We start from the raw sequence: 14742 nt of genomic DNA, 5'->3' as shown, positions 1-14742 counted from the left end.
AATTCTGCGAGAGATAAGCATATGAAAATCTCCTATTTGCCAATAATTTCTTCCGGAAAGAAGACTTCCACAGTCTAATAAATTTCTGATCAAATGGGCAGATTCGAAGATCTATCGGACTTCGAGGAAGGAGTAGGGAGGTATGATCTTAAATAAATCAATTTTCTGTAAATCATTGTGAACAAATTTGCGAAATTTTGTACAAAAGAAGTGTATATTTTTTTTCTTTTCTAATATATTCTTTCTATCTTTGCAGATTTCCTCAAACTACTTTCAAATATTTCAATTTAAACCCACCAAATACTGCAAAAATCAGCAAAGAATATTTTCAAAATTTCAACACTCTGTATTAAAATTTATTTAGTATTTTCCTGAGTGACTGTTGAAAAGAGTTAAAAGTGATCGATCATGCTCATCACCAAGATAATCACGATAATCCTTAGAAATAAACGGAAATAAATCACCAAGGAAATAATTTTAGAAAGATGCCAATAAATTAATTCACATAGCAGATAAAAGTAATTTAAGACTTAATGAAATTGTTAATTTTCAAAAAGGAGCAATTTTTGTAGTCTGATTTCAAAAACTGTTTCTAATATTTTCTAGTTTTAGGCTACACCAACTTATTTTTGTATTCAATAATTTTTATATTAAAAAAATATAGGAGTTTAATATCATAATTTTCTTTAAATAAAAGTTTCTGTAATTGAAATTTGTAAAATAGAATAAACTTTTGCAAAAAAAAATTGAATAGTGATATGAAATAAAGAATCCACAGTCTTTTACTTCAGCAGCACTAATAGTAAGTTAACTCTTTCGTCTCTTTTGGGACTCTGAGTACCCAAAGCAGCATATGAATGTTCTGTGAAAAACAATGTTTTTAAATTATTCAGAACTGATAAAAATTCTATTCTTGTGGATGATTACAAACTATAACTAAAATGCTGCAAGCCAATTTCACCATTTTTAACTGCTCGAACTCCAAGAGAGAGCAGTTTTCACAATCGACGTTTTTTTTCAACTTTGCAAAATTCTAGCTGCTAAACGGTAAGAGATATTGACTTCCGGTCTTCGGTGACCCCCCACAATGTCAATACATTCTATCGAACTAACTTACCCAAATTACCCCCCACCCCTTCATGCGCTCCCTATCCCCCAAAAATAGGCAAAAAATTTTGTTTTTCTAATTTTAAAAATAATTGGCCCTGACGATTTCCTTCATTTTTGGATATGTTATGGAGGTAGTCCAGCTGAACATTTCGTCCTTAGACACTTATCACCGGAAAAATCGCCATCTTAAATTATTCAAGGTTAAAACTTAATTTTCACCCGATTTGTTCAATTAATTAATTAAAAGATTAATGATTTTTTGAGACCCTCTTCTTGAACAATTTTCAACTTCAAGATGGTTTTGTGGTGATTTATAGACAAATTTAATTGGGCAATAATTTTCTATACATCAGAAAACTTGCGAAAAGGTATATAAGGGAGAGCTCTTTCTCGGGAGTTCGAGCAGCTCGCAAAGCCTCGGACGCTTTGCCACCCCTTTTTAATCAAAAATATCTAAGCTCAGGAATTAATTGAGGTCCTACAAAAAATATGTTACATTTGGACTTCCTTATAGTTTGTAATCATCCACAAGAAAATAAATTTTTATCAGTTTTGAATAATTAAAAACATTGTTTTTCACAGAACAAGAAAACTATGCTGCTTTGGGGGTACTCAGAGTCCCAAAAGAGACGAAAGAGTTAAATAGTTCTTTCGTTTCAGATAAATTACATTTCTCGTTTATCTTATAGATTGGCTGAAAAATTCTGTAAATACATGAAAGAAACTTAAAAAGATATCAATACCAATTATTTTCTTTTAAAGAATATTCTATTACTTAAACGCACTTGACCCAATTTTTCTTGAATAATTCTAAATAAACCATTGCAGAAATGTTTTTCCGAAAGTTCTCCAAAATACGTCAAGTTCCTCCAAATTTTTTTTTACGTGTTCTAACAAATATCAACGGCCGATAACAAGGAACAAAGAACTTAATATTTTCAAAAGCAATTTATTTATTAAGTACTTTTACTTTTTAATATAAAAATTATTGAATACAAAAATAAGTTGGTGTAGCCTAAAACTAGAAAATATTAGAAACAGTTTTTGAAATCAGACTACAAAAATTGCTCCTTTTTGAAAATTAACAATTTCATTAAGTCTTAAATTACTTTTATCTGCTATGTGAATTAATTTATTGGCATCTTTCTAAAATTATTTCCTTGGTGATTTATTTCCGTTTATTTCTAAGGATTATCGTGATTATCTTGGTGATGAGCATGATCGATCACTTTTAACTCTTTTCAACAGTCACTCAGGAAAATACTAAATAAATTTTAATACAGAGTGTTGAAATTTTGAAAATATTCTTTGCTGATTTTTGCAGTATTTGGTGGGTTTAAATTGAAATATTTGAAAGTAGTTTGAGGAAATCTGCAAAGATAGAAAGAATATATTAGAAAAGAAAAAAAAATATACACTTCTTTTGTACAAAATTTCGCAAATTTGTTCACAATGATTTACAGAAAATTGATTTATTTAAGATCATACCTCCCTACTCCTTCCTCGAAGTCCAATAGATCTTCGAATCTGCCCATTTGATCAGAAATTTATTAGACTGTGGAAGTCTTCTTTCCGGAAGAAATTATTGGCAAATAGGAGATTTTCATATGCTTATCTCTCGCAGAATTTGCTTTATCGCAGCTTCCACTTTTGAACCTTCCTGTTGGGGTGGTCTTGGAGGAATACCACCAGCTTCCTCATGATCCTCGACTTGCTGGATTGGCTGTTGATTGTGAAGAATCACAGTCGCAACACAAACACTCCTTTAGCCACTTTTCTCTGGATTTCCTGAACAAAAAAAACATTATCACTTGATGGTTTTGGTCTTTTCCACTCTTTACAACTCACCTTTATCGTTTAATATCCTGATGGTAGCCATTCCTGCACAAAATTTCCACCAATTTGCACATTTTATTCACGAACAGAGAAAAAAATAGCTTAACAAGTCAACTGACGACAAATGGAACAATTGCTACACTGTAAATTCTCGATTCGCTCGATTTACACTGACGTCACCAAATCACTTCCCCTCCCGATGCGTCGTACCTGATAGAGCAATGTTATGATTTGTTGTGTGAAATGATAAGGTCCAAATACCTTGGTTAATAATATTCTGTAAATTATTTCCAAATGTGTTTTACAAAAAAAAATCATATGAAAAAATTCCTGCAAAATTTTCACTTTCACAGAATACTTTAAACCCTTTAAACTAACTTCTAAACAACCACAACGACCATTTATTAAAGCCTGCATGTTTTTTTTTTTGGTCATCCAACAAATTGGGTGTGTAAATGGTCAAAGTACGACTATCGAGAAGACATTAATCTACCACAGAAATAAATTAGATGTAAATGTGTTTTTTAATGAAGCGGAACCACCTGAATTTGGCCTTTTCCCTCTTTTTTCCAACCTGCCGTCGGAAAATCCAAACAGAGGAAAGGATTTTCACATTACCATCCCTCTTCCATGTCAGTTTCCAGGAGTTTTGTGTTTTTGTATGTTGGGAATTTTACACATACCGACACAATGATAAATTCTTCAAACAATGACTTGAAAAATAACACCTATAAACTTTTTTCAATTGATTCTTGGGAAAATAGATCAATTTTCCATTTACTCATAGCAACTAAGTAAGAGCTAAATAAATGCATCTATTAAATTTCAATACAATATCACTAATTTATTACAAGAAATCACAAGATTTTAATGGGCGATTTAATGCTATTAGTTCTACTAAATGATCATAAAAAATGGATAGTAATTTAACAATTTAAAAAAGTGTTTATGGCTCTTAAATTTTAATGATTTTTAAAAAGAGATGATGATGCATGCCAGCTTAGCGGAGTGCTCGAAAACACGAGATAGAGTTCTTCATGAATTATCTTTTCGCATAGTTCTTGAGTTGATATGCATACTGAGGCCCAATTTTTGAAACTCTCACTCGCACCCGCGAGCTCTTTAGTGGCCGATAGAAATCCACTCGCACACCCCGTAGATTCAAATCATTCTGTAACGACTTCTTTATAACATAAAGTACTCGTTGCGCGTACTCAAGAATTTCCGGGGTGTGCGAGTCAATTTCTCTCGGCCACTAAAGAACTCGCGGGTGCGAGTGAGAATTTCAAAAATTGGGCCTCTGGTTTATCACCTATTTAGTTCACATATCAAAAAAAGCCCAGATAAGCTTATGGTAGCTGAGATTCTTTACAGGCGACCTCGAAATGCGTGCAACTCGGGGTGCTTGCAACTAGGAATGTGTGAAAATTCTATTGTGTATTGAATTTTGGGGGTAAAGAATCGCGTCAAGCAAACGTTTTCGTTTTTCGATAGAGTCCGGTCCATATAGATAGTAAGGGTTCGGATACAGTGGGTTGGTGTAGAAACGGATGGGACATGGGACCCATCGTTAGAAAGATCTCGATTTCAGATACAATATATACTAAAATTTCATCGAAATTCAATTCAAAATTGTTTCATAAACGCCAAAAATGCAGTCAGGTCAAGACATTTTTGAATATAGCTCGGGTCAGGGAACATCGAGAGAGGAGTGCGACCCACTGTTGGAAAGGTCTCGACTTCAGCTACAACATACTAAAATTTAAAGAAAAAGCATCGTCGAGTTTTCGAAATTTTCGAGATCGATTAATCGAAAATCGATTTTTCGATTAATCGAACCTTCGATTTAATCGGATGAAATTGGAGTGTCACGAGAGATGTAGTACTCTACGTGAGCTTTCCAAAACACCAAAATTTTTTGAATTCCGATAATTAGAACCGGAGATATTTCCATTCGAAAAATGAATATTTAAACCCCCTACGACGGACGTGGACGGGACGTCCACGAAAATCGATTTTTAGCGCATATGATATGATATTCGTTATCTATGAGTGTCAAAACGTGTAAATCTAAAATTTGGGCCCGATCTGACGAGGTCGCATTTCACCTGTGACCACAAAAGATGAGATTCTAAAGAATCTCAGCTAAAACAATTCTGAACTAGAAAATTGGTTAATATTTTTGACAGTAACATAACGCACAAACGTGACCAATTTATTACCGATTCCGACTGATATAAGACTGTTAAGAAATTTCAAGACCTTTCCAAAAACTTCAAATTTAAGCAAATCGATTGGAAAATGAGCCCTCCAAAGTAGTTGAACTTCCGGTCATATTATGTATGGACGAAATATTCTCCTATACTGAGAGAAATCCGAAAAAGTTAAAATAACATTCCGAAAATGTTATTTTTACCCTACAATATTGATCCGAAATCAGTGTAAATATTACCCTTTTTAGGTGTATTATGGGTTAAAGTTACCCTTTTTTCATGTTAATTTTACCCTCAAAAGGTGTAAAATTAACATTAAAAAATGTTGATATATTATTACACCCGAAAAGTGTTAAAGTTATGACGAAAAAGAGTTAATCGTAGCCTCTTTTTTCTCAGTGTATGCTATCTCTGAAGTAAAACACATCCGAATAAGGTAAAGTGCCCTCAAGTCGACCGGTTCCTCAATTCGACCGGTAGAGTTATTTATTCAATTTATTTATATTTGCACTAATATTTGGCATATGATCTAACATTAATAGATCAATTATTCCATAAATAAATACGAATCAGTGACAATTTTATAGAAATTCACCATTAAACATTCAAATATGGACCACCGGTCGATTCGAAGGCACTTTACCTTATCATTTTAAAAGCTTCAGCCAATTTTGGAAAAAGCCAAAAAACATGATTTTCAGGGGACTTGTCGGATGTTATCGAAGACCAAAAGATGATATGTCTTACAGTTTGATCCCTAGCTCAGGAACAAACATAAGGTGAGGTAAAAAACTAATTTCCGAGAAAAATTAGTCAATTACTAGTACTTAACCGAAACAATACCGATTAAGACCGAAACAGCCAGATTAGAAATTTCAAAACCTTCCCCAAAAATACAAATTAAGCCAAATCGGTTGGAAAATGAGTCCTAGAAAGTGATTGAACTTAAGGCCGAAACCTTCAAAAATTCAAAATAAATGGTTTTGGAGGGGATATAGGGGAATAGAAAAAATGAAAAAAAAAAACGTTTTAAGGTAATGGTTTTTATATTGAGGGTCACCGAAGACTGGAAGTTGGTATCTCTAACCATTTGAGCTCGGGAACAAATTGAAAAAAAAGGGGATTGTATATACTGATCTTTCTTAAGTCCTCTACACATTGTGAGCAATTTTTGTCAAAAATTGCATTTTTGACAAAATTTTCACGTTTCTGCCTACAGCACTGCAGCCAATTTCCTTCAAAAAAGCAATTTTTGACGAAAATTGTGCTCAATGTGTAGACACCTTTAGAGTTCGAGCAGTAAAATATTTACAGTAGACTCTCGCTAATTCGGCTCTTTTAAGATCGGGCTACTTTTAAATTCGGGCAGCAGTTAAATTTGAAAAAAGTTTGTTGACATTTTTCAATTTTGATTATGATTATCAAATGAAGCGAATATGCTCAAATTTGCCATACTTTGTCTTAGTTCTCATGTGCTTTTGCATTATTAAGGGGTTTTCATGAAATTTACGTTATATTTGAGTGTGTAAACTCAATATCTATATGCACATGAATAAGAAATCGTTGCATTTCAAAAAGTTTGTCGCCCGAATTTCTGTCTAATTCGGCTGACATTTCGGCTCCATATGCCCGAATTTGAGAGAGTCTACTGTATACACTGAGAGAAATCCGAAAAAATTAAAATAACATTCCAGAAATGTTAATTTCACCCTGCAGTATTGATCCAAAATCGGTGTAAATATTACCATTTTTTGGTGTATTAGGTGTTAAAGTTACCCTTTTTCATGTTAATTTTACCCTTAAAAAGGTGTAAAATTAACATTAAAAAATGTTGATATACTTTTACACCTAAAAAGCGTTAAAGTTCTGAGGAAAAAAAGTTAATCGCACCCTCTTTTTTCTCAGTGTAAGAATATGTCGATCTACTGTAGATCTCAAAAATGAGAATTCATGCGTCATGGAAATTCCCAAAAACTAAATTGATTCAGAGTTTGGACAATTTTATGAGAACAGAATAGATCAATTATTTCAATCAATCGAGATGTTAGTCAACAGAATTCACAAAAAAAGCAAATGGGATATGTAAAAAAAATAGTAGAAACTGCTGATCACAGAGGAATTCTCTAAATCTTTCAAACGACATTACAATCTTTACTTGATCTCTACCATTGTCTTTGTTAGAGATCTTCTCAATTTCTTACAAATTGGGCACTTACAGTGTGAGTCGTGGCGATGTGATGCAACAAATGATCTATCGTACGCTGTGGTGTGTCACATTTCCGGTAATCTCCCCACTTTCCAGCAGCACCATTGGGCGTCGTGGGAAGCCCATTTGTTATCCGGCAACATAGAGGTTCATTACATTCTGCATTCGAGCCTTGGGCATAGTAGGGATCATAATGAGTATCAGATAGATGGAGCACCTTGAACAGAGGAGCTCCCTCCTTAGGTAGTGGAATTTCCTTTGGCTCAGGTTTTGCTACTGGTGGAAAAGCAACTTCCCATTCGTGATATGGATTGTACACATCCCCACATGCATCTCCAATCACAAAACTGCAAATTTCATCTGGGCCAATTGTTATACGTTCCAGCACGTAGATCACTTCAACCTGAGGGATAAATCATACCCTAAAGTGAAAGTTGAGGCATATTGCTAAAATTTTACAAAGATTTTGCAACATGTTAAGTCCTCAATTTTAACTGTTCGCATTGCTAAAACAAGGTCTTTTCTCACAGAAGTAAATTAAATATGGAAATTAAAAATCTTTATTTTTTTTCTGATTTCAAATAAAGATGGAAACACAACTTAGTGTCATATCCTGTATAATGCCACTTGAAACAATTCTGTGTTTTCCTTCAATATTAAAGAATTGCAATAATTCAATATTGATGCAATAGGAAATCTTTGATTTTGTTTTTTTTTTCCAATGTCACAATGACCACAATATTAAAGAAATAAATATTAGTTGATGGCAATTTGTGGAAGAAAAATCTTTTAAAATTTAGAAGCAAAATTAGTGCAATGTTAAATCTACTTCTGATTGTAAGAATTGAACTTACTCCAAATAGTTGGCTAACACCTTCACACACTCTGCGACTCTGGATCTTTAGATAAACGCAATATTGAAAGATAGTTTTCACGATCTCTTCCTTGCTACGTCCTGTCTTTATATAATGCTGAAGTAGTCCAGCACCAGCTTTGCAAGCCGTACATGAAACTTTAGACATGACACTGGTCTCTATCTCATAAGCCACTTGCTTCAAATTAAAAAGCTTCAAAGCTTTCTCCACAAGTGGCGGATACATTGAACTTTCAGGCGACGCGTCATTCCAGAGCATCCTCTCGTCGCCTACATCATCCCGACGCGCCGCCTCTTTCAGCCGCCGCAGAAGATCAAAATCATCACTTGGTACCGGTGGCGGTGTATGAGTTCGATTTAAGACCTCCAAAAGTGGAGTCACACTACGCGGAAGACTTGAGATATTATTAGTGCTCCAAAGCACGTCCTGGTTACCCTCCAGGCCACCATAATTAGTAACAATTATGTGGGAATAGACTGCAAAAGAGATAAGATGATGAGTTAATCCCAGAGAACGAAAAATTTATGGATGTTGGGGGAATATTATAATCTTTATATCATAGAAACTATAGAGAGAATAATAATTGTGTAGTAAACAGTAATAATGACACATTTATTTCAGGTGGTTTAGTGTTAACAATGACCCTATCAATATAATTCCGAAATATCGCACAAACAACATGACAAATTAGTATAATAATTTTTTTATTAGGAATAAGCGCGCAACATAAAATACTGCCATTTATTCACAAAAGTTTCATAATTTTTGCATTCTTAGATTTATTAATGAAACAACAAGAATATAATGCAAAAAAAATTATTTAGACCGAGGAGATTCTGAAGCAGTGGAAGTTTTGTATTGTAGGTATTTCTTAATGTTTTTCCTATTTCCTAATAAATCTGATTAATGGAAAAATATATTTTAATAACCTATCCTGTACCTCACATTTTTTGGAAATTACCATATGGGTAGAAAAAAAATATTTTAAAAAATAATTCGTAAATGTTTGTGAATTCCAATTAGGGGCGAACAAAATGTCCACAAATTGTATAAACAAATTAAAAAGTGGTGGCAAAGCGTCCCAGACTTTGCGAAGTGCTCGAACAAGTGATTTGGATGATACACTTCAAAAGTATTTTCACATCATTAGATAAATTTTCAGATAAAAATTAGATATCGGTTATGAATCGGTTCAGTTTTATGCCCAACGCACAATAACTTATGTTTAGTAAACATGTTTTTGACATTTCAATGAGAGTGAGTGAGATCTACATCTAGTCATCTCACTCACTCTCATGGGAAATATTGAAAACATGTTTACAAACAAAAGTTATTGTACGCTTGGTCATTATCGAAATTTTTCCAATACCTTTCCAACGAGCCCAAACATAATATAGTAAGGTTGGGTAACTAAATCGTTTTCCGAAGAGTGCTACTTAAATGCTTGTTTTTGGACTGATGAAATTCTTTTTTACCTTTTCTAAATCCATAGAATTATTCACTGTTTCATTCAGAAACATAATTTAAAAAAAAAATTATCAAAAATATTAAAGAAAATTTATAAAATAATGATAATGCCCAACGCACAATAACGTTTGTTTTGTAAACATGTTTTTGTCATTTCAATGAGTGTGAGTGAGGTCTAGATCTAGTCATCTCGCTCACTTTCATAGGAAATTTTGAAAACATATTTACAAACAAGAGTTATTGTGCGTTGGGCATAATACTGAAATAAGTCAGTATGCACTAACTGGGTCGCCTTTTCGCTAATTCACTTTTAATTAAACCTTTGGATTTAAAATACTTTTTCACAAGGAGAAAAAAACAATAAATGTTTTCAATCAACCAGCTGTCATTAGCGAAAATATCACTGGTAGAAAATTTTTAGTGAAGAATCCAGTTGGTACAAGATTGAAATGAGTCGATTACAGTCAAGTGTGCTAATCCGGGCACTCAATTATTTAATGGATAAAAATATTATTTTTGCTTTTTCTCAAACTTGAATAGTTATATTATGTTACTGTAGTGACTATATTACGGAAATAAAAATAAAAATATTATTTCAAGCGGATTGGTCATAAACGATCCAGATAGCGAAGCACCCACGGTAGGAATTCTCTATTATTTGCAATATTTACTCTTGGCCTCTAGGCTTTTGTATTGTATAGGGGAGACTGGGGCAAAAAGTCACAAAACGGATACTTTATTTTTTTTTTTAAACTACCCGAGCGCCCCAGAAATTTCTAATTAACGCAGTTTTATAGGAAAATTATCGCTCTACAACTTTGTGAAAGTCATTTTCCTCTATTTTGTAAGGAAATACATTTATCGAGCTGTTTTCTGAAAGGTAATTTTATGACTACTCACGAAAATTATGGAGCAAATAGTATCAGGCATGAGATATTATCACATTTTGATTCGTTTTGTTACGGGCTTCCGTAAATTTAAAAAAAAAAACCTAGGTGACATATTTTCATAGAAAATTTATTCATGTACACTTTTGTAAAACACCTTTTTCTTTATCTGAACGAGAAAAACGCTTTTCAAGCTATTTTAGAAAAAAAAAACACACAAGAGACTGCAAATCGTTTGACCAATGCAAACAACAAGCGGCGACACATGGTATTGACGTTTCTTTTCGCCGTGAGATATCAGAAATTGCTTCGGTTTTTCTTACTTTTTGCTCCATACCTTTTGTTACTTTTTACCCCATGTGGTCGTTTTTAATAAAAAGATTTCTTGAGAAAAGAATCTTTGTAAAATTCTAAAATAGATAGCGGCTTCGTATTCAAAAAATCCAAATTATTTAGAAAATATTCACCAGTGCATCAATTTTGGAAAATAAATAGGTAATAATTGTTATCTTCTGCAAGGAAAATTTTTCAAAAATAGGACTAAAAATTTCGATATTTTTTATTTTCTAAATTCCTTGTTCGAATTCTAAGAAACTTACGACATTGAAGAAGGTCTATGGAGGCTATCTATAGAAAAAAAAATGAGCCGCTATCTTTTTTACCTTGGAAGATATAGAATTTTGAATTTTTCGATTTGTGACTTTTTGCCCCAGTCTCCCCTACTATTTTAAAAGTATATTAGCATGACTTAAATGCGATTTGCGTGGCCAATAAAGAAACTTCCCAGTAGAGTCTCCCAAAATCTAAATGTTTTTAAACTATAAGATAAGCTAAGCTGTGAATCTCGTGTACGCACGCACACACGTTTCTCGGAGAATAGATTACGTATACAAACTGCCAAAAAAATATCAAAAATACTATCGTAACAAAATGAAAGGGATTATGTGGTGCATAGAACATGAAACTATGACTTACCTTTTGATAAATTGTATATCACTAATTTTAAGATGACTAGCTTGAAGCGGCTCAAGAAGTTCATATTGCTATGTTTCTGGTATCACAAGTGAACCCATGAAAGAGAACTGAAAGAAAGATTTCCACATGAAAGGCATTCAGTCTGTTTTTGTTAAAACAATCAATTGAATTGAACACAGACAGAGACAATTGACGATGGAGAGAAAAATGCCTTCCTTAATTGTCTTCTACGAATGAAACAGTTTCACTTAATCTTTGCTATTCGTCACAACCACACCATTGAATTGACCTCATCAATTGCCTCGAGATTTTATTTTTAAACATTATGTTGCAAAAAAAGGCAATTGATACATTGAGAATGATATGGGATGTTACTTCGAATAAATATTTTCGCTATATACGTTTTTATACTCATCACACATCACATCTTATCACTTTCGCTCTGGAAATCACAAAAGCTGTGTACAAAAGTTGTCTCCACAGAAATCTAATCCATATATTATATTATATTTTTATTAAGCGTACAAAACTAAGATAACAATAACTTACGAATAACAAGTAAGAAAGTTTTTATTTTTCAACTACATTTTCATTTTGTTGAGAGGCAAGGCGAATATATTTGAACAAAAAAAAACATAATTTATTTGATCTATGCAGTAGAATCTTGTTGATATTAAATCCCGGAAAATACCATTTTGCACATAAATGTTTGCGAAATAATTCATGGTAAAAATGCTAACAAATTCATCGAGAATTGATTGAAATGCTAGAGAAAACATTTATAAAAAAAAGAGTCAAACTCAATACTGCGAATCACTGAAGCAAAAAATCTTGCATTAATTTCCTGTTAGAGATCACACATCGTTTTCGGTCTTAATCTACAAAGTACATTTTTTCAAAATTATATTCACTGTATTAAAATTAAACACAGAAAATTGTCCGAGACATACAAAGATAGCACTACAAACAATGAAATAATTAACACAGAAAGTCCAACAGAGAAATAAAATATATTAAATGGAAAAACTGGTATCTTAAGAATGGAATCACAAGGAGTCTAAAGTTAATTCTTTAACGTCAATGTGCGTGTTAACTATAAATACACCTAATCACCTGTGTAATGTATCGTCCGTATCGTTGATTGTATCGACTGTTGTGGTATCTGCATTTATTTAGGCATTTGCATATGCAAACAACACGTTGTCTTTTGTATAAAATACTGATACAAAAGTAATACAGATACGACAACGGTCCATGCAACCAACGATATTATTGGCTAATTTTCTGTACAAATAAAATGTATAAAATGTTTTTTCAATAAATAAAAGTTGGGTATTTGAACAATTTCAATACTAGTGAATGGAAGCCGCGAATATAATTAATTGATTTGGTATTGAGGATCATTCAACACAGAATAGCGATCAATCGAGAAAACATTTTCGGCACGTCAATCCCTATTCTACGACCTTATTTGAAAAACAAACACAGCTTTATCTTGATTTCCTCATGCATTGGGAATTGCAGGGATTGCAGGTGTAGCATCCCTCTTCACCTGTGACTATCTCTTGAGATAAAATCACACGACAGCCGTAAGGGAGATTGGGGCAAAAAGTCACAAAACAGATATTTTATTTTTTTTTACAAGCTACCCCAGATCGCTTCAGAAATTTCTAATTACCGCAGTTTTATAGGAAATTTACCGCTCTACAACTTTGTGAAAGTCATTTTCCTCTATTTTGTAAGGAATTACATTTAACAAGCCGTTTTCTAAGAGGTAATTTTGTGACCATTCTCAAAAATGCTGGGGCAATTAGTATCAGGCATGGGGTAAAATTATCACATTTTGATTCGTTTTATTATCGGCTCCCGAAAATTAAAAAAAAAATACTTAGATGACATTTTCATAGTAAATTTATTCCTCTACAACATTTTAGAACAGCGTTTTCTCTATCTGAACGAGAAAAACGCTTTTCAAATTATTTTCTAATGGCTCCGACACACCTTTTAGATCAGGAAAATTTCATAAAGTCAAAATTCACATCCTTTTTTCTCTCCTAAAAGCTTAGTATATGTCTATCCCACTCTTTCGCACTCTTCTTCTTCTTCTGAACGTCAGACCAAATTAAACTTAGTTCAGTCCAATTTTGAGTCCGAAAGAATATGACAGACTTATGCAAACCTTTTGAGATAGAAAGAGGCGTGAATTTTGACTTCATGAATGACTGAGCTAAAAGGTGTGGCGAAAGCATAAAGGCTATTTTTGGCAAGAAAATTCTATTCAATCACTCTGAAAAGACGAAAATGGCGAATTGAGCGAGATTAATTTGACGAAATCTGCCAAAGAGTTGCCAAGTAAATATCACTTAAGTGCAGAATAAATAAAAAACAAAAAATTAATGGAAAGAAGCAAGGGGTGAATTCAGTACTCTCGCTAATTCGGCTCTTTTAAGATCGGGCTACTTTTTAATTCGGGCGGCAGTTGAATTCGAAAATAGTTTGTTGACATTTTTCAAGTTCGATTATGATTATCAAATGAAGCAAATATGCTCAAATTTGTCATGATTTGTCTTAGTTTTGATGTGATTTTGCATTATTAAGTGGTTTTCATGCAATTTATAATAGTAATGCACATATAAACTCAATATGAGTATGCAAATGAACAAAAAATCGTTACATTTCAAACAACTTGATGCCCGAATTTCTCTTTAATTTGGTTGACATTTCCGTCCCAAATGCCCGAATTTGAGAGAGTCTAGTCTACTGTAAGTGGCTATCAGAATGAACCGTGAGCGACAAAAATCAACAGATTGGCACTATTTTGCTAAGAAATCGACAGATCGGCACAATTTGGCCAGAAATCGTCAGATCGGCACGATCGGCACGAAGAATTGACGGATTTAACTGACAGTTCGCTCTTATGACGTATTGCGTTCGTTTAAGCTCATGTAACATTATAAATTTCCTACAGACAATTCCAGTGGTAAATTTTAATGCAGGGCTGAGCAAGAACCGTTTGAAATCAAATAAACGTCAAATAAGTTTGTGCAGGTCCCGTTTTGACCATTGACGTACAATTCTCATTTGACGTTTATTTGGTTTCAAACGGTTCTTGCTCACCTCTGTATTAACGCACTGTACTGAAAACACTAATTTTGTAGATGTACTTGCGGCAG

The 14742-nt window shown here is 33.2% G+C and overlaps 1 protein-coding gene and 1 long non-coding RNA gene across 3 annotated transcripts in view; both read right to left on the bottom strand.

The window, feature by feature from the left end:
- The window catches only part of LOC129801481 (sphingomyelin phosphodiesterase), a 28131-nt gene that overhangs the window by 9714 nt on the left and 3675 nt on the right, over positions 1 to 14742 (bottom strand). For both annotated transcript variants that reach the window (XM_055846583.1, XM_055846581.1), the window contains exons 2-4: positions 11570 to 11676; positions 8220 to 8716; positions 7376 to 7768 (exon numbers count right to left, since the gene is read on the bottom strand). In XM_055846583.1, the coding sequence (XP_055702558.1) occupies positions 7376 to 7768; positions 8220 to 8716; positions 11570 to 11633 (954 nt within the window). In that variant the 5' untranslated portion in view covers positions 11634 to 11676. The remainder of the gene's footprint in view (positions 1 to 7375; positions 7769 to 8219; positions 8717 to 11569; positions 11677 to 14742) is intronic.
- Positions 2239 to 3180, bottom strand: LOC129801632 (uncharacterized). The gene is made up of 3 exons (XR_008751712.1): positions 2959 to 3180; positions 2599 to 2898; positions 2239 to 2481 (listed from the first exon to the last, which is right to left on the bottom strand). It is a non-coding gene; the product is annotated as an uncharacterized LOC129801632 (long non-coding RNA).

The sequence above is a fragment of the Phlebotomus papatasi genome, chromosome 2 (assembly GCF_024763615.1).
Source record: "Phlebotomus papatasi isolate M1 chromosome 2, Ppap_2.1, whole genome shotgun sequence".
In the NCBI taxonomy this organism is placed as follows: Eukaryota; Metazoa; Arthropoda; class Insecta; order Diptera; family Psychodidae; genus Phlebotomus; species Phlebotomus papatasi.
The sequence above is the reverse complement of the archived record's forward strand: the minus strand, read 5'-3'. Positions and strand labels throughout refer to the sequence as shown.